Here is a 21,227-nt window from a genome sequence, read left to right as displayed (position 1 = left end):
AATCAATTTTTTAAACCCCTTCATGAACTCTTGGTAGTAAAAAGTGTTATTTTTGTTGCAGAGATGAAAGAATATGAGTCTCAGAGAGGTTAGGTGACTTGTCCAAGGTCACAGAGCTAGTAATAAGAGTTATTAGGTATTAGAATCCATATCTAATCTATTTAAATTTTTTTCTACTTTATTATATAAATTTGGAAATGCTTGGTCTAAGCATTTCTTTTTTAACAAGATTAAAAGTGAAAATAGAAATCTGGTTTTATGATGTTCTCTGTATAAACATTAAGGAAAATGCGGAAGAAACATTTTTAAAGAAAATAATATTGTATATTTAGCAATTCTGATTCTATCATTGATTCTACAACACCAGTAATTGCATTCTCTAAATTGGAAAGTTTCAGCTAAGGATCTTTTAAGACCATTTGCTTTTAGGAAAATTACAGAGTAATTATTTCCAATCCATACAAGAGAAAAGTAAGCCAAAAAATCGTCCAAGAAGCCTTGCTGAGGTCATGGGATGAGATAAAGGAGGAGTGTGATTCGAATCTCAGAGTTGTTCCTGGTGTGATGGAGCATACCTGTAATCCCAGCTACCTGGGAAGCTGAGGCAGGAGAATAGCAAGTTCAAGGCCAGCCTGGGCAATTTAGCAAGACCCTGTCTTAAAATAAAAACATTGACAAATAGTCTGCAGTGGAATGCAAGCAAATCACATCACACACAGCAAATTCACATGTGCATTGTTAGATCTTTATAAAACAAAATGAAGGTATGTGATGGAGATTATAATTCCAGAAAAATCAGATGATAACCTCCTCCTCCTCCTCCCCCTCCTCTTCCTCTTCTTCTTCCTCCTCCTCCTCCTGCTCCTCCTCTTTCTCCTCCTCCTTCTCTTCTCCCTCTTCTTCTTCTTCTTCTCCTTCTCCTTCTCCTTCTTCTTGCATTAGGGATGGAACCCAGGGACATTTAACTACTGAGCCCCATCTCCAGCACTGTTAGTTATTATTTTTTTATTTTGAGATAGGGTTTTATTAAATTGCTTAGGGTATCACTAAATTACTTAGGCTGGCCTCAAACTTGCAATCCTCCTACCTCAGCCTTTTGAGTTACTGGGATTACAGGTATGCACCACTGTACCCGCCCAGAGGATAACTTCATATCTGACACTTGTCTTAATGTTTACCTAGATTGTATCTTTTATTGGAATGTATAACTTGACTCATTGACCTGATTCCATGTCAGAGAAAATGGGACTATAACTGCAACCCCACTTTTTTTTTTCTTTTTTGTAGTGCTGGGGATCAAATTCAGAGCCTCATGCCTACTAGGTCAGAGCTTTACCACTGAACTACACCCCCAGCACACCGACTCTTTTTTATTCAATGTCTAGTGGGAGTTGAAGTGGGTTGCCTTATTGACTCCTACATAAACTCATTACAAGTGACCTGCTCTTTATTAATTCTCAGTACTTATTGAGCACCACATTCAAGGCCTGTGTTAGTGCTGGAGTTGGGAAAATAAGGATGGATTCAATCCATACTCAAGGATCCCACAGTCTGGAGAGGACTCTGACCTGCAGGCACTAACCACGACTTGGGGAGGCAGCCTTGCTCTCCCTTGTCATCATCTTCCATATTTTCTTCACATCTTCAGGACAAGGAAGAGACATTGTGACCCATTGCACTTGAAAAGCATTACTTTTCCTAAAACTTCATTAAGCCACAAAATCCAATGAAATGGACAAAACCAAGATATTAAATATTCTCTTATCATTGTGAGATGAAAGTGATAATTGTCTGAATTTTGAAATAGTTTACATTATCATATTACTATCTAGATTTGTAAAGATATCTTATGAACAGAATCAAAATCAACCATGCATGATTTTTCCTGATCTTTGGGATTGTGTTTCTTTTTTCATGTTTCTTCAGATTTTCTGGATGTTTTCATGATCAAACCAAGTAGATACATACAAAATTCTTACAACAATACCTGGGATGGCCTAAATACTCAATGAGTGTTAGCTATTATCATTGACATCATTTATAAAATTACTTCATTTGTTTTTTTCTTTTGCGGTGCTGGTGGTTGAACCAGGGCCTTATGCATGGCAGGCAAATTCTCTACCACGGAGTTACACCCCCATCACTGAAATTACTTTAGAAGCACCATATAGCTTAGTGGTACAGCATATGCTTACCACGTGGGAGGCCCTGGGTTTGATTCCCAGCTCCACATTAAAATAAATAAATAAATAACCCCCATTGTGATTTGTCTGGAGCTTTAAGCACCCTGCACCCCATTTATTTGTGTGTCTTTTTGTCGAAGAAAAACAAAAATAATGTCAGGCACAGTGGCATAAGCCTGTAATCCTAGCTACTGGAGAGACTGAGGCAGAAGGATCACAAGTTAGAGGTCAGCCTCAGCAACTAAGTGAGAATAGTCTCAAAATTTAAATATAAATAAAGGTAAAGAGCTGGGGAATGTAGCTCAGTAGTAGTGCACCCCTGAGTTCAATCCCCAGTTACATAGATAGATAGATAGATAGATAGAAAGAAAGAAAGATAGATAGATAGATAATACTTGAAATATGATTATGAAAACAGCAATTTTACCAGAATCAGAATGCTTGTTTTAGGATCTGTCTCCCTTTTTCTCAGTTGACTTTTGCATCCTCAATATGTTTAGTCTGCAGAACAGGCATTACATCCTACTGCAAAGATTATAAGATGTCCTTGAAATTTGAAGAAAGACTGTTCTTCCCTGGGTTTGAGACTCTCATATTTGAAATAAAGACATTTTTGGTCCTGTAGTGCATACACTCAACCACATACCAATGCCACCACAAGATAAAAACTTTAAACATCATATGCTCCTTCATGCAAACTCCCTATAAATTACTCAGTAAAATTCAGTTTCCACATAGCTATTTTAGTAGTCTCAGGCATTAAAAAAGCACTAGTAGGGGCTGGATTGTGGCTCAGAGGTAGAGAGCTAGCCTAGCAAGTGTGAGGCCCTGGGTTTGATCCTCGGCACCACATAAAAATAAATAAATAAAATAAAAATATTGTGTCTACCTACAACTGAAGAATAAATATATTAAAAAAATCTGTAATAGACATGGTCATAAAGCAGAACATTTGGGAGGGAGAAGACTAAAGAAACAGGAATAAAAGGATCTGAATCAGAAACACTCTCTACCAGCCAACAATGGGTGGAATTTATTGATAATATGAATATACCAGATGTTGTTCTGTGTACCATAGACACAGCAATAAGCAAAAAACATAAAAGTCCCTATTGTTGATGAATATTATATTCACAAGGATCAAGGCCAACAGTAAACGTATGTGTGCATGTATATACACGTGTGCATGTATGTATTTTGTGTCTGGTGCTGGTAGGTGCTATGGGAAAGAATGAAGCAGGGTCCAGGGATAGAGGCCTACTGGGGTGGGATGGGCCAAAGAAGCCCAGACCTAATGTGTATCATCCGGCCAAAATCCTGAAGGAAGTGTGCAGAGAGCTGAGGAAAGAGAGTGGCAAGTAAAAGGATTGCAAACCTGAGACTTCAGAGAAGAATTGTGTTTGCAAGTTCCTCAGGAACAGGTAGGGGGCCAATGTGGCTAAAGCCCAGCAAGCCAGGGTGGCAGTATGAGGAGATGCCCAGGAGTGATGGGCATGGTTGGATGAGCAGAGGTGGGGCTGGCCAGAGCAGGAACTTCGGATTTTATTGAGTGAGATGAAAGGTCACTGCAGGGTGTGGATCCTTCTCCAGTGAAGGATCCCAGTGGTTAGCTGTGTAAGAGGTGGTAGGAGCAGGGGGACCAGTTAGGAGGCATTTACAGCAGTTCTGCCAGGGTAGGATGGTGACTTGGCTCAGGAAGAGCGCAGAGGGCTTCTGGAATGTCTTGAAGGTCTTGCCAACAGATTTGCTGATGGATTGGGTGAGGGTGTGGGGAAAAAAAGAGTAGAGAGAATTAGCCATTTGCTAGAGCAGCAAACCTTCTTAAAATGAATGAATGGCTTAAAAATATTTCTGCAAAAAAAAGCTGTGACCTGTAAGGACTGGGGATGTGGCTCAGTGGTAGGGCGCTCGCCTAGCACATGCGAGGCTCTGGGTTCGATCCTCAGCACCACATAAATATAAATAAGTAAAATAAAGGTATTGTGTTCAATTACAACTAAAAAATAAAATAAAATAAGAAACTGTTACCTTAGATAAAACAAATCAGACAAATATAAATCAAAACAGAGAAATGGCAAAATTCCTAATAAGTAAAATAATCAAGAAAACTACATGAAATAAAGATTTATATTCACTGTTTCACTGTTGTTAGTAGTCTCATTCAAGTAGATATCATTCCTTGAGCTTTTTAGCTAATGATAGTTTGAAGTCATCATGATTAATAAAACATATGATCAGGATTTTTAAAATAAGCATAAGGGTTTTTAGTAATATAATTAAGACTAAAATTATATTAAAAATCTTAATATTCATAGCAATGTCAGCTTTACTATGTCCTTTTAATTTTTTTTTTTTTTTTTTAGAGATCAGATCCAGGGCTTAGTACATGCTAGGCAAGAACACTGGGTGCTAGGGATCAAGTCCTGGGTTTTGTGCAAGCTAGGCAAGAGCACTGGAGCACTGAGCCACACTCCTAGCCCCTAATATCTAATTTTGATACATACTTTGTAGTGTGTGTGTGTGTGAGTGTATGAGTGTAAGAGGGAAAAATTATGAAACAATTTATAAGTAAAAATATACATAAAATACAAGCATTCTCAGTAAATGATCAGAAGTCATGGTTATAAATTCAGAAAGTGTTGAAAACTCTTGCAGAAACATACCAAAAACAAGACTTTAAGACTGGGTGTGGGGGTTTAATAGGTTCAGTGTGAAAGGGGTATAGAGAAGCAGATTTGAGGACATTTGAATTTGCCTTTGAGTAATGCTTTCCAAGCGTTCTTCAAAAAGGAGCTGAGTCCATCTTTGCATCAATCCTGTGGAGTAAAGTCAGGAAAGCTGATAGGACTTTTCACTAGGAGTGGCTGCATGGAGACTTGGGTTGAGATACTCTCCAGAGATACTCAGATAGAAAGTGACAGGGCCAGGATTCATGTAGGGCTTCTGGCTCCACAGACAGTTCTCCCTTAAGACACTCAATAAATATGCTTGATAAATTAAGTGCTTACTCTTGGCTGAGTGTTGTAATAGGTGGTGTGGCGGGGCATCCAAAAGAGAGAGAAAGTCATCTCTCTATTCCCATGTAGTCTTTGGTCTGGAACTTGAGAAATGAAACAGATGCCTGTGGAACTGCTGATTACATTTATAAAACAGTGCATTTGTAAAAGCAAAATACTGAATTTAGTCCAAAAGGACTTTGGGAGCAAAAAGTATAAATTAGAGCATAATAGGATTTTGAACTCCTTTGGTGGTAAGAGGGTCCCAATTCCAACCAACTTAATAAAGAAGGAAATGCACTAGCCCACAGATCTGATAATTAAAGGTTTGCAGGGTACAAACAGTGATGGTGGGAAGCCATGCATCTCCATCACTCAACATTGGTTTTCTCTGCCTTAGTTTTATTCCTAGGCCTGCTGTCACCAGGTGTTGGTAATTTCGTACCAGCAACTCCTGGCTAAACTCCACAAATTCATTTCTCTCGGTAGAAAAGAAAGCACCTATTTCCTGATGGTACCACCAAAGTAGGGCTCTCCCAGGCCTGGGTTTTGTGCCTGTGTCTGAACCAATCTCCATCACTGGGGCTGATCTCTGGTTGGGTCGTATGCCCACATTGAATGGAACTGAAGTCAGCCACAACAGAAGGGCATGAACTAAGTCAGAAGAGGGTTGAAACAGAGAAAAACAGAGGCGTCCCCATTAGAAGGGAGAATGGCTGTCAGAAGGGCTATAATAAGGATTCATTATAACTGGATAAGATTCTTGCAGGAAATAACTTTGTTCTCCAATTTGAGTACTTAAGTTTGTTTACTTGTTTTTAATCTTAGGGAATTCTATACTAGGAGGGAGTTGGTGCAAGAGATTTGTGAAATGCAGGTGTATCCTTCAGAACTTTTATACTAACATTTCTTTTCTTTCCTCCTTCTCTCTCTCCTCAATGATGGGGGTTGAACCCAGGGTCTCACACATGCTAGGCAAGTGCTCTACCACTGAGCTGCATCCCAACCCTCTTTTAAGTCTTTTTTTAAAAAAATATTTATTTATTTTTTAGGTGTAGATGGACATAACACAATGCCTTTATTTTTATGTGGTGCTGATAGTCGAACCTTGGTCCCGCCCGTGCTAGGCGAGCACTCTACCGATGAGCCACAATCCCAGCCCTCTTTTAAATCTTAAAGACACTATTTCTTCATTCAGGAATGCCCTGAGCTGAGACTTATCATCTCTTTAAGGTGGCTTTTCTGGTTTTTGCTCTCCTGAAGACAGGGTCTTCCTATCTCTAGAGCCCTCAATGATAGCCTTTCAACTCTGTTCCCAGCCACTCCTAGCCTTTGTGATTACTTCTCCCTTTTAAAGGGCTGCCTTTAGCCATCTAAGAGCAACCTGTGATTGAAGAGGCAAGAAACAGTCATTGGCCCTTCCCCTCTCTTCCCCTGACTTCCCAAGTTGGCTCTTTCTTTTCAAGTTTGCATTTTTTGTCTTTCCACAGTGGTATGCAACATTCCCTAAGAAAGCCTTTCCACTCTCTAATATGCCTCAACAAATCTTCGCCCTATGCTTCCCAGTTATAATCACCCTCACTGACCCTGTTGACCACTAGCAGGACTTTGTATTTTGGAACCGGTCCTACGTTGCAAAGTCCTGCTCTAGAAGGCAGACAGTCTATTTCCTGCTCTCCCAGTGGCCTTTATCTCTCCAGGCCCCTACTTCTATTGCTGTGGAGCAGGGATGATGAGATTCCCAGAGGAGAGCATTCACAAAGTGCTCTGAGTGCTTTGATGAAATTGATGAGGTAAACAGAAACAGATTTTGCAACCATTCTAGCCTGTAAGAATGATAAGTTGTATATATGCAGTGATTTTACCATTTAAAAAATAATGGACTTTGTCATTTTAAGTATTCTTTCCAGAGAGATTTATTTCTTGCTGTAAGAAAACAGAATGCTTGATTTGAAACGTTTAAAAAAATAAATATGGCTTGATAGCTTTTAAAACAGCACTTTCGTTATCAGTGATTGATTTAATATTTTGTTTAATCTTTCTAGCTTCTCTCCTTAAGGGCTTGAAACATGCCAATATTGTGCTTCTGCATGACATAATTCACACCAAAGAGACCCTGACATTCGTTTTTGAATACATGGTGAGTTCTCCAGCATTTTACAACACATGAAGGAGAGGCCTGGTGCTTGTATAATGAATCTGTTAATATTTTATGGCATGGTAAAACTTTCATTACAATGTGGAAGGGAGCATGGAAATTTCCATTATATTGTGATTTGTGAAGCCTTAATGTTCCTGTATCCATCTTTAGTCCAGCTTCTTTGTCCACTCTTTTTATTTTTTATTTTTTTGATGCTAGGGATTGAGCCCAGGGTTGCTGTACCACTGAGCCACACCCTAGCCCTTTTTATTTTTAATTTTGAGACAGGGTCTCTCTAAATTTCTAAATCTGGCCTCAAACTTGCAATCCTCTTGCCTTAGCCTCCCAAGTTGCTGTGATTTCAGGGATGTGCCACCACACTTGGCTTCCTTGTCCACTATTTTTGCCGTCTCTTTTCCTGTCTCCACCAATAATAAACTAGGATTTTGAATTTGCCTTCTACATAAAATTTTGCCCTTTAAAAACAACCTATTTTTAATCACTATTTGAGCAGAACCCAACATTTATTTCATTGATAACCAAGATATGTCACAAATATTTTAAAATTATATGTAGACTTATTAAAGAACAACTCATTTTGTATTTTTAAAAGAAAAAAGATTCAAATGAGCAGAAAGAAATCACAAGGCGCATGTGCTTGACTTGCCTCCAAGGATCCTTGGAGGGTGAAAAATTCCTGTGTTGTGTTCAGTGCCAGTCATTCATAATGAGCATCTCCATTTGTGCCAAGAAACAGGCTTCCTTCTACAAGCAGCCTGTTAGAAAGACACATTGTGTTTGACCTTAACAGTGTAGTCTCAGAAAACCTGGTTATATTCCTTTAACACCTTGGTCTCAAAATCCTTAACTTCGTCATTCGTCCTTCATGGTCAGGTCTGTGGTCTGCTTTAGGACAACATCCCAGCACCCCTGACTTCACTCTTGTCTTCTCTTCCTCTGCTGCTCCATTCAGCACACAGACCTGGCCCAGTATATGTCTCAGCATCCAGGAGGGCTTCATCCTCACAACGTCAGGGTGAGTACTGCAAAGGTCAGGCTTTCCTGTCCACAGCAGATTTTTTTTTTTTTTTTTTTTTTTTTTTTGGTCCTGGGGATTGAACTCAGGGGCACTCACCACTGAGCCACATCCCCAGCCCTATTTTGTATTTTATTTAGAGCCAGGGTCTCACTGAGTTGCTTAGCGCCTCACCTTTGCTGAGGCTGGCTTTGAACTCGCAATCCTCCTGCCTCAGCTTCCCAAGCCGCTGGGTTACAGGCATGTACCACCATAGTCCAGCTACAACAGAAGAATTTTGAAACAGATTTACGTCACATAGCCAAGTACCATGACTGCCGCAGTCTCTGGCTGGGCACAAATCACGAGCCACCACACAGCTTGTAGATTCAAACAGCAATTCTTTATTCCCAATCTCACACCGGCCTTCTACAAACACGCTCTGGGGAAATCCACGTTCTCTGCCCAAATCCACTACTCATGGGCTTCTGTCTCCCAAATATATTGTCTGACCCTAAGAACTCAAGAGGAACTCAGGCAGCAGGATATGCCCTATTCTAAAGGGGGAACACCCTAATCTCCTATTATGCTAAACCGGGGACACCCTAAACACGGATCCACCCTGGTCCTTGAGCAAGGTCACCTTTCAGGAGTCCTTCCATTAGACAGCATGGGAGTAGCTGGCAAGGAAATTGTCATACCTACTTGGCTGATGGCTCCCAGCACATGACACCAAATAAGAGATGGGCCACACTGATATTTTAGAGAAACATCAAATAAATAAATAAATAAATAAATAAATAAATAAATAAATAGTTGTCCCTTGAGAACTGGAGCAATATCTAGCTATTTTCTGGGTAACGTAACCCTGTCAGTCATCAATATCATGCCAAGGTGTCCTCAGAAATATAAACTAATTAAAAAGCATTATATTAAAAGAAAAGAAATGAAGGTAGGTCTTCATAAAATAAAGACCTTTTTCATGGGAGACTACTCTGGCCCATGATAAAATTTGCATTGCTTGTTCTAGTGGATCCTATTATACATATGGGACTAAATTCCATTTTCTCAGTCATTAGAATAGAAATAATAGTAAATGCTTAACTAGCAGTAATTCTACATTATAAATTTTAGAAGTCATTTATATTTCATACTTTCTACTCCCTAAAGTTTTATTGGCATTAATTAATTGATCGACTCTTAGAATAACCATATGAGATTTGTATAGGATATATTTATTCATTGAACTAATATTTATGTATTCATTTATTCATTCACTCAAGAAATACTGAGTACTCAGTGTTATATTAAGTTCTATAGTTTCAATAACAAATTATGTTTCTTATTTTCAATGAGCCTAAAGAGAAATAAGATACATGGACTCAACTAGGCAGTTTGAAGTGCAGTACTAAGAACTATGTACACCTAACTAAGAATATTATAGGAATACATGGCGAGTGGACCTAACCCAGTCTTGGTTCTGGTAGGGAAGATTGAGGACAAGACCTGTAGAGTGGGGGGAAAAAAATAACATAACTATGGATGATGAGATAATGAACTAACTAGGGAAACCAAGAAGGAATATTTAGTCTGTTGAGGACTCTGCTAAGGATGAAGTTCATTAACTCATCTGCATGACAATGGGATGTATTTTTTATGTCAGTGTTTAGCAATTTGAATGGAGGACAATTGGAGTAAGTAAACATTTGGACTGATTCAGAGTTAGTTTTGCCAGACCTGTGAAAAGAAAAGTTAGGTAAGCAAGAGGAGATGAGGAGATTGCTACAGTGATGGTCAGCGGCTTCTAGACAGTGTCTAAACTGAAGATAGGAAGTGAAGCTAAGCAGTTGCTCAGGAGAGGATGGAAGGGCCAAGGAACTGGAGTGTTGATTAAACAGATGACCAGGCAGAAGAAAGATAACGGAGAAGGACAGGTTTTCAGGTCTGAGTGACTTACATAACCAGACACTGTCCAAAATGATGACAATGATAAAAAGATATAGAAGGCATGATTCCTGACCTTCAGGACCTTGCACCTAAAAACAGCAGATAAGATATATACATTGGTGTTACCGTGGGACATTTGTGAATTATGCCAAGTAAGAAATGAGACCTGGTAGTGTAGACTTGCAAAGAAGACTTCTGGAAAAGTTTCAAGCCTTAAAAGATGCACTGCATTTGAAGAGGCTGGAATAGCACAAGATGGTCCTGGGGGAGGGAATGCTCTCAGAAAAGGCACAGAGTGGGAAGTCAAGGATGTGCTTAAGGAAGAGGGACCCCGAGTTCTGCCCTGTTAGGGCTAGAAGCACTACAGTGTTTTTCAGTCTACAGGTTCTTACCAATGAGTGGGTCATAAAATCAATTTGGTGATTAGCAACCAGCATTTTAAAAACAAAATAAAATGAATGAGAAGAGAATAGAAAACATTATAATGCATTTCACTTAGAGCAAATATTATTTTGTGCAACTTTTGTTCTGGTTGTATCCATACTTATATTTATGTATGGAGATAAATGCTGGATGTGGATGTATTTCTTACTGTGGATTGCAGTCAACAAAGCTTCAAGGCACAGGACTGGTCTGACTTCCTTATTTTGCATACAAGGGATCCAGAATTTGAGAGGACCACTATAATGCCTGACCAGACTTACTGTTACTAAAAGTGACACCTGGTTAAGATTCTTTTCTACAAGTTCCATACTGCATTTTTGGTTTTGTTGGCCTGAAATACAGAGAATATTAGTGAAACAGGGTATACAGTCTAGGGAAATAGATTAGGTGGCTGAGAGCCTTATTTTCTCAGAGGTATGGACTTTATTCCTTAGTATAGTCATTACAGGGGTTTGAGTTCAGAGAGAATGACACAATCAGAAGGAAATGTTTAGGACTGTGATCTGTGGGATGGATGAAAGGGAAACAGAGGCTAGAGTCAGAGATTCCAGTTAGGAGTTATCTAGGATGTGGTCTAGTCTAGCACATCTCAAACTCTATTGGCAGACAAGTTACCAGGGGATCTGATTCAGTATGTCTAAAGTTAAGCCTGAGTTTCTGCATTTCTGCCATGATCCAAAGTGATACAGATGCTGCTAGTGAAGGACCAAACATTGGGTGGCATGGATATAGGTAAAAAGTCATAAAGGCCTAAGTTATGGCAGTGATGGTAAGAATGGAAAGAACTGTGAAAAACAATAATAAAAAAAGAGTTTACTTTGGGCTTGAGGGCTAACTGGGCACAAGGAAGAAAAGGACGGGGCTGTTCAAAATCATTTTGAACTTGATTGACAAGGAGAATTATAGCTTTATTAATAGAAATAGGAGAAGTTGGCTTGGGAGGGAGAAGAGTCCTGTGGAGACATGTCCAGTTGAGATGGGATACCCAAAGGGAATGAGCAGCAAGCAATTAAGGAGGATCTTGGTGCTCAGAAGGGAGCTGTGAGCTGGAGATGTAGATCTGATGGTAGTTAACTCATGAATTTTGGAGTAAAAGACAGGAGAGTAGGCCAGGCACGGTGGCACATGCCTGTAATCCCAGCGGGTCAGGAGGCTGAGACAGGAGGATCGCGGGTTCAAAGCCAGCCTCAGCAACAGTGAGGCACTAAGCAATTCAGTGAGACCCTATCTCTAAATAAAATCAAATAGGGCTGGGGATGTGGCTCAGTGGTCAAGTGCCCCCGAGTTCAATCTCCAGTACAAAAAAAAAAAAAAAAAAAATGGAGAGTAGATAACCAAAAGTGCACCAAGAGAAGAGGACTGAAGATGGAACTTTCAGTTTAAGGATGAGAAGAGGAACAGGATAGCAAGTGACAAAAGGGAGCAGCTTTCAGGAATGTATACAACCTGAGAAATACTTTCTCATGGAAGTCAAGAGGGGCATGGTGGAGAGTATCATCAACACAAGAAATACAGTTAAAAAATCATCCTCTTGGGAGGTCCTGGAGTTGGGGCTGCAGTTGTTTGAGGGGATGTGACATCAGTGGTCAGGGGACTGAGAGAAACTACTAATGTTCCTGTGGAACTGCAGTTGAATTTTATAAAAACATAATGGATAGAGAGGAGAAAACCTATAGTGGACCCTGATGCCATCTATGTCACATTGATATCTTCTGATGGTCATGAATTTGTTGTAAAAAGAGAACATACACTAAAATGACCCAAATCAGTCTGCCAGAAATGAAACCATTGAGGTCAGTTTTAGAGAGATCCTTCACATGTGCTATCAAAAGGTTCACTACCCTCACAGCTCCACTGAGATTCCTGAATTACCAATTGCACCTGAAATTGCACTGGAACTGCTGATGGCTGGAACTTCCCAGATGGTAAAATAAAATAAATTATAATAAAAGAATCATCCTCTTGGCTTCAAGGGCTTTGTAGATCTGTGAGGGATACACTAATAAGCAGAGGAACTTACTGGGAGTATATGGAGGCAAAAAGGAAAAAGTAATCCAATCAAAGCAGGTGGGAGTGGGGATGATTTCCCCAGGATGGAGGCAGTAGTGAAAATGTCAGAATGCCAGAGAAGGCATGGAACATTCCCGAGACCGAAGCTAATTCAGTAAGGCCAGAGTTTAAAGCAGACTTAGGGATGGGTAAAGATGAGATAATGAGTAGGAGCCTGTGTCATTCTGCGCCATATGAGGACCCATTAAATGGTTTTAAACAAGAAAGGAATAAACTCAGATATTCTTTTTGTAAAGCTCATGATGATAACAAGTGTGGTGATTGAAAGGAGGGAAATACTCTTAAAAAATATTGTATTATCCAGACCCAACATCCTCCTTGATTTATCCTACCTGCCCCGCCCCCAACTCCCACTCACACAGTATGTAGGCTTCTCTTCCTCTACTCATTCCCTAAGTGCTGGTGTCTACCAGGTGTCTCAGCCTTAACCGTGAGGCTAATCAGCACAACGGTGGTGCCATGTGAGGTGATGGTGGAGGGAAGTGGCTCCATATGCGATCAGTTACCTAGCCAGCATTGACAGGAAGAGGAAGTGTTGGCAAGAACTGTTCTGGCTTTGAGTATTAAGGAGGATGGTGGTGCCATTTGCTGAGATAAAGGAATAGGAAGACAATGGATATTGAAGGTACAGTGAATGATGTTCAGACCCTGCTGAGTGAGGAGATGATGGGATGTCCAGGTGAACATCAGGCCATGTGAGTCTAAAGGCCAGGAAAGAGATCAAAGTTGGAGATAAAGGTTTCAAATGATCAGAATATGGGTGTTCCCCGAAGTCCTGTCTATGGGTAAAGTTGTGAAGGGAGAGTATATAGACCCATAAGAGAGGAAGGTCAAGGACAGAGCCCTAAGGTACATCAGTATATTAGAGATTAGTAGAAGTGGAACCTATTAAAAGAACAGCCAGAAAGGCAGGAGGAAAATGAGGATATTGATGAACAAAGAAGAGAGAGAGTGTGTTACAAAGGAAAACATGGTCAACAATGCCTAAACGCTGCAGAAATAAGAAACAAGAGAAATCTGTTGGATTTCAGGGCAAAAGGCATTGTTGATCATGGCCTTTTGTAGAAAACCTCTTTCTAGGCCTCACCGTTGAAGCCTTTTTATAAGGGTATGAATTTCACATTTCAAAGGACAGTTTCATGTGATGGCGAGATCCAGCATGTAACCATGGAGTCCGCGGCCACAGTAGACCCGAGAAGCAGATCGGGGGTACTGGGGAGGTTGACTAGACTCACTCTCCCGGGCACTGGTGTCCTGAGGCAACAGCTGTGATTCAGATACCCACGTCTTCAGTGTGATAGACAGGGAACCGGAGCTGACTAGATGACAGTGAAGAGAGGGTAGAGGAAGACTAGCTGAACACATGAAAATCTAAGAGATACCTAAAATTAAGGGTAGAGAAGTAATGCTTCTGTTGTTTGTTTGTTTTTGAGGTACTGGGGGTAGAACTCAGGGTCCCTCTACCACTGAGTTATATTTGTAGTTCTTTTTAAATTTTTATTTTGAGACTGGGTCTTGCTAAGTTGACCAGGCTGACCTGGAATTTGCAATCTTCCTGCCTCAAACTCCCAAGTAGCTAGGATTACAGATGAATGCCACCATACCTAGAAAAAGTAATGGTTTTGAAGTGATATTGGGAAGGGAGAGGTAGCATATCCTACCTTTCGTGATCAAAATTATGAGGAAGTTGTAGAAAAACTAGCATATAAAAAAAGAAAAGAAAAAATCAATAATAAATCTAAAAAAATGAAAAGTAAAAAAAAAACTAGTATCTACTAGAGAATAGTGTAACGAAGCAATGAATTCACATCTCATTGAAGGAAAGGAGGCAGAAAAAAAAATTCATTAGAGCTTAGTCTTTGGAGTGTTTGAAACCAGGATTGAGGAGTAAAGCGTAAAGAATGAAATGGTTCGGGAAAGAAAAAAGCAACAGATACTGGGTTCAGTGATAGGAAAAGCAGAGCCATATGGAGATGAGGTTATGGGAGAGAAGGCAATAGTTACAGACTTACATATTGAAAAGTGACCAAGAAAAAAACAGGGTGGAATCCTAGTGAGGTTTAACTTTGTGTTAGTCAGCTTTGTATCACTGTAACAAAGCACCTGGGACAATCAATTCAGAGGAGGAAAGATGTTTGGCTCAGGGTTTCAGTCCATGGTCACTAGCCTCTGGGGTTTTTTTTTGTTGTTGTTGTTTTGGTCAGGGAACCTGTGGTAATGCAGAACATCATAGTGGGAGAATGTGGTGGAAGAGGCTGCTCACCTCATTGAGACAGGGAAAAGAGAGAGAAAGAGAGATCTAGAACAAAATATACTCTTCCAGGTCATGCCCCCAGTGACACACTTCCTCCAACTAGGCCCCACCTCCTACAGTTTCCACCACCTCCCAGTAGTCCATTCAATTATGAGCCCATCCAATTAATCCATTAATCCATGGATGAGATCAGAGCCCTTGTAATCCAATCACTTCCCCAAAGCCCCACCTCTGAACATCGTTGCATTAGGGACTAGCCTTCAAAACGTGAAGCTTTGGGCCACTCTCCATGTCAAAACATGATATCTGCTGGGCACTGTGGTGCATTCCTGTAATCCCAGAGGCTCGAGAGGCTGAGGCAGGAGGATTGTGGGTTCAAAGCCAGCCTTAGCAACAGCAAGGTGCTAAGCCACTCAGTAAGACCCTGTCTCTAAATAAAATAAAAAATAGAGCTGGGGATGTGGCTTAGTGGCCGAATGCCCCTGAGTTCAATCCCTGGTACTTCCCACCCCATAAAAAAAAAAAAAATGACATTGTTTTTTAGATTTCTAATATGAGTCCTAGAGATCCCTGGTAAGTGGCAGGAGGCAGGCTTCCCTGCACATAGCAGGCTAAATGACTCAATTCTGTTTTTGAGGGACTCTAGTCCAGATGGCACTAGCCCAGTGGGATTATTTTGTTCCCCTCAAACCTTATTGTGTTGGAAACAGGTCTAATCCGTGGGGTATGGGAAGTCTCTTTGGAAAGAGTCGCCCACGGTCTGGCTTGACTTTGAGAAAACCCCATAGGATTTGGCGATAGCAATGATGGAGTAATTGTTGAAGGAAGAATCCAGGTTGTGAGGGATGAAAGAGTGAGTGGGTGGTGAGCTTAGTCAGCACACACTGCAGTTTTAAGAATTGTGGCTACAAAATACTATACCTTGCCGCCGCAGGGCTTTGCCATTTACAATGCTTAGAGGTACCTGAAGAGGCAGAGAAGCAAGCGCTAAGCAGCAAGAAGGTAGGAGGTGGGTGTGACTAATTAGTGAGACCTGTCTACACTTGGGACATGAAAGGCATTTCAAGCTGACCCACCAAGAAGCTGTATCTCTGACTCAGCCAGCTGACTCTTTCCTTCTCGTCATGTTTTTATTTCCTGTCTTTTCTCAGGATGGTATAGTGGAGTCAGGCAGTCCTGAATTTGAGTCTGTGCCTTGCCTTGTGTCTTTCTAGACCCTTCCTAGACATTTTTTTTTCTCTCCCTGGCACTGGAGGAATTCAGCATACTCTTCCACTGAGCTACATCTCCAGTCCTTGTTATTTTTAAATTTTGAGACAGGGTCTTGTTAGGATGACCTCAAACTTTCAATCCTCCTGCTTCGGCCTCCCCAGTGGCTGGGATAACAGGCATACACCCACTGTGCCCTGCTCTAGACATATTTTTAAAGTTTCCTGAGTCCTGGTTTTCTTACCTGTAAACTGAGGACAAGTTGTCTTCCAAAGGCTGGAACGCTCTCTGGCCACCGTATTCCTATCTGCTGTCTCTCACCTGTCTTCATCTCCCTCTTTCTTCATCCCTTCTCATTGAAAGAGCATACTATGATACCTTATCTTTTGCCTGAAATTTCAAATTGCTTCTTTTTATTGTCTTGTCTATGAAAATTTCTATTTATACCAATTGGAAATTTTGAATGTTAGCATAGGAATTTTGTGCTTTGGTAGCTTATTGGTGAATGGTAAATTGAATAGTGTATGTGTCTGAGGTACCAGAAACATAAAGTGTTGGAAAGACTCATAAGAACAGTGAACATTTGAAGAAAGAGTCATATGAAAAAAATTTGGAGGGTGGTAGGTAGTGCCGGGGGCCTCTTACATGCTAGATGAGTGCTTCAGAACTAAGCTACATTCTCAGCCCAAGAAATTTCTAACTTTTTTTTTTTTTCCGTATTAGATATGAATCCAGGGCCTTAAACATGCCAGGCAAATGCTCTACCACAGACCCATATCCCCAGATATCTATATATAGAGAGATTCAGATTCACTGGCATATAAGCTTGCCTGTCTCCTGCTTTGGTTGGACCATGCTGCTAATTAACTTGGCCCCAGTGTCTCCATGTCATTGTTAGGTTAAGGACGTGTTGGTGGTGGAGCAGTGTACTACTGCTCCTAGTAGCTCTGAAGTTCCTAGTTTTCAAATTGCCATGAGAAAACTGGATTTATCCACACACCTCTGCAGATGCCATTTTGCTTGTGTTCCCAGGAATGCTGGGCCTGGCCTTTTCTTTTCTAAACTGTCAGAACATGTTCCCAGTTGGCAGAGATCTTTGTAAACACTGATGTTGGTGTTTGGATTCTCATTGCCAGTGGCACTGGAAAATAGCAAGAGACACATTAGTTTTTCCTTGTAAGCTTTTACATCGATGGGAATTTAGTAATGTCTTTGGTTTCTGTGCTTCACAATCACAAGGGAAAAAAAAAATTTTTTTTTCAGTGCTGAGGATGAAACCCAGGGCTTCGTGCATGCTAGGCAAGCACTCTATCACTGAGCTGCACCCCTGGCCTCCATGTGAAACATTTTGAAATTGTGGCCTGGAATGAATTTTTGCTTTTTTCCACCAGTACCACCCCTCTTTCTCCTTTCTTCTCCCTACTATTGATTCCTTATTTTCTTTTGATTTTTTTTTGGAGGGGGGTTCATTTCGCTTGGTCTCTCTTCCTCTTAATCTATACTATGTATAGATTTTTAGCTTTGGATTTAAGACTTTAAAATTAAGTTTAAAAAGATAATGATTCCTTTCTTTCCTATACCAATTGGTATAGGATCTATCGAAGGATCTATTTCCCAGCCAGGTCTCCTTGCATTGTGTTTCAAAGAGGGTTTCATATCAGAATCTGGAAAACTTTCATAATGTAAACTTTAGAATATCATTTCCAGGTCAACTTTGATCTCATATGCCAAATTCATTGGTGGGGGGAATATTATATCTTTCACATCTAAATCAATAACTAGTGTTCCAAGGGAAACTTCAAAGTTTGGCTTTATATTTTTAAGGAAGGGTAATTCCTGCAGTGTCAAAGAAATGAGATGTCAGGAGAAGCCAGAATCCCTTTGTTTAAGATGTGGTCTAGTTACTAGATTTTCTTTGTCCTTTTTTCCTCCCTCTGAATAAATGTAAAGTCTCCCCCCCCCCCACTCTCTCTCAAGAGACACTTCTGCTATATTCTTTCAGATGCCTGTTTTTGATTTAGAGGAGAAGTCAACACATAGTGGCTCAAATGTCTTTAGGTTTGGTGTTCATTCCTTCCAGCTTTTCATGTTTCAACTTTTGCGGGGCCTGGCGTACATCCACCACCAACACGTCCTTCACAGGGACCTGAAACCTCAGAACTTGCTCATCAGTTACCTGGGAGAGCTCAAACTGGCTGATTTCGGTAAGTTGCCCCTCAGGTCTCTTTCTGGGCTGTGAACAATGATGCTTTTGTGTGTATGGACTAGTCCTGGCCTTTGAAAACTTGGGGACTGGGAAGGAGATGCCCAGTGAGGATATCGGATAACTACCATCCAGGAAGTGTGAGGCAAGAGAGAGTGGAGATCAACAGCTTCTTAGGATTCCGTCAAGCCCAAATCTAGTCAGATGCCCCAAAACTTAGGCATCCCCTACACCCTTGCTGCCATTTTTTAATATAGTGGCATTTGCAGAGTAGACTCTATTCAGTAGGTTTCCCTACATCTGAGTGGATATTACAAATTCTGTTAGAATAGATCAAGGTTATCCCAGGATAAAGAGGTTACCTCCAGACTACAGCACAGACTCTTGCAGGAATGGACACTTTTTCCTGCTCACCTAAGTACCTACAGAAGTGTGACTGTGTTCCCATCAAAGTGACAGATTTCCTCTGAGTATCACAATTATCTTTCCATTTCAGCATTTATCACAGTTCATAATTATATTCACATACCAATGCATGCACACACATACAGGTACACACGAACACACACACATGCCCATACACGTATGTACATACACATAGCTTTTTCCTCCTCCACTAGAGCATAAGCATTATGAGGGCAGCTGGGATTAGATTTGCTTATCATTTTATCCCTACTGCCCTGTACCACACTAGGTGCTCAATAAATGCTTGTTGACAAACTGATTCCATGAGAGTGGAAGAACCACTCTTCTCTGTTTGACAAATGTCAAATGGTAGTGCTATAGCTGCAGGATTTTATTATGAGGTAGTATCATTCATCTTGACACATAAGCATTTAACAGAAATTCACTTACCACTTCTTTACAACAGTGAACTCCTCTTTTAAGTTTTTTTCCCCAATTACAAATCATATAATTATGTGAAATAAGAAGCTGACAAAAATACTGTCATTTTGTAGAATAGTGCTTGAGAGAAAATTATCTCAGGTCCTAATAAATGAAATAATTTGGATCATCAGTCCCTATCATTTACCTATGAAACTGGGGGTTCCTGCAAAAATCGAGGGTAGACATATTAGTCCTAAACACAGTTAGTTTGGTTGCTGTTGCAGAGACCACAAATTATAGAGGTGTAGCATGCTAGAAGCTAAGAGTCCTAACCACACAGTCAAGCTTATATGGTGGCCCCTGGTGTCTCCGCTGAGGCTTCTTCTGTCCTTAGCCCCACCATTCCCATGACATTTTCTCAGTTGTATATTTCAACGTGTTTGCCACTTCAGGCTCATCACAATTCAGAGAAAGAGAAAAGGGAGACAGAACACTTCACTCCTCCATGAGTTCATGACTCAGAAGCTCACATATCATCTCTGTTCACATCATATGGGCAAGAACTCGGTCACCTGATCACACTTAGCTACCAGGAAGTCCATACCCAGCTACAAAGCAGTCAAGCTTTGGGAAATCCTCTTGGTGAGGATCAAGGGTCAAGAGAGTTGAGTGCTTCTATTAAAATCCCCCAAAGTTTGTGTGTTATTTTTTAAATTCTGTTTACTCTGCCATTCACACACTCTCCCAGTACAGTGAATCACTGTGCCTCCCAGAAGGGTCACCACAGTGAGTTCCATGATTTTCCTCCTTTGGGCAGGTCTTGCTCGGGCCAAGTCCATTCCTAGCCAGACATACTCTTCAGAAGTCGTGACCCTTTGGTACCGGCCTCCTGACGCTTTGCTGGGAGCCACTGAATACTCCTCTGAGCTGGACATATGGTAAGAGCTGATGCTGAGAAATTCAAGAAAATGTGAGTCACCCAGCCATGAGGGTTGCTTGATCATCTATAATACATGTCAAGTAATGATCTAATAAGGACAGTCACTAACGTTTATATAGAGAGACCTTAGGTGTTTCGAATGCACTATCTCATTTGATTTTTGCAATCAGTCTATGAGTTTTTATGGTAAAGAAACTGCTATCCAGAGAGGTCTTGCCCAAGGGATCTTCTGCATTCTATACTCCTTCTACCACTCCCCTCCTCCTGGCTCCTCATTTCAGTCTTTTGCCTTTTCTCCTTAACACCTTGTCCTCAGAAAAACACATATAAACCCCCCAAAAAGACAGATACAAACACACACAACTGCACCCACACACTCACATGTGCCCCAACATAGGGCACAGTCTGGTGGGAAAGGCATGAAGACTAAGACCAGGAGACTTGATATTCATGCCAATTCTGTTTCTTTCTTTTTTGAGGGTGCTCAGGGGCACTTAACCACTGAGCCAGAACCCCAGCCCTTTTTTTTTATATTTGATTTAAAGACAGGATCTCACTGAATTGCTTAACACCTCGCTAAGTTACTGAGACTGGCTTTGAATTTGCAATCTTCCTTCTTTAGCCTCCTAAGTTGCTTGAGATTAGAGGCATGTGCCACCATACCCAGCTTTATTTCTAATCAATTAATCTTGATTCTAATATTTTGAAAAAGTCATATATCTTTCTTTCGTGTGTGTTTCTTTATTTTAAAAATGAGGGTCATAAGCTCTCCCCACCAGGGATTAAATGGAACTGTAGTGCATGTATAAGGACAAGATAGATAGATGCCATAAGTAGAACCACATTGTTAGGGTGACTCTTGGGTCAAGGGGGTATGTGGAGAGAATGGGACCTCAGTGGTGTTATGCACCCTGGGTGTTGTTCCTGGAGGTAGCCCATCATTTGAGGGCCACAGTTAGACAGTCAACTCTTCGAAGGTGATAAAATGCACAGACCTC

The 21,227-nt window shown here is 40.7% G+C and overlaps 1 protein-coding gene and 1 pseudogene across 1 annotated transcript in view; both read left to right on the top strand.

Moving 5' to 3' along the window:
• Window positions 1-21,227, top strand: part of Cdk15 (cyclin dependent kinase 15) — an 89,564-nt gene that overhangs the window by 11,001 nt on the left and 57,336 nt on the right. Inside the window, exons 5-8 of the mRNA XM_076865944.1 lie at window positions 7,225-7,319; window positions 8,293-8,355; window positions 18,339-18,462; window positions 20,107-20,227. Coding sequence (XP_076722059.1) covers window positions 7,225-7,319; window positions 8,293-8,355; window positions 18,339-18,462; window positions 20,107-20,227 — 403 coding nt within the window. The remainder of the gene's footprint in view (window positions 1-7,224; window positions 7,320-8,292; window positions 8,356-18,338; window positions 18,463-20,106; window positions 20,228-21,227) is intronic.
• LOC143407179 (elongin-C pseudogene) lies at window positions 12,376-12,659 on the top strand (annotated as a pseudogene).

Source organism: Callospermophilus lateralis, chromosome 9 (assembly GCF_048772815.1).
Source record: "Callospermophilus lateralis isolate mCalLat2 chromosome 9, mCalLat2.hap1, whole genome shotgun sequence".
Taxonomy (NCBI): Eukaryota; Metazoa; Chordata; class Mammalia; order Rodentia; family Sciuridae; genus Callospermophilus; species Callospermophilus lateralis.
The sequence above is the reverse complement of the archived record's forward strand: the minus strand, read 5'-3'. Positions and strand labels throughout refer to the sequence as shown.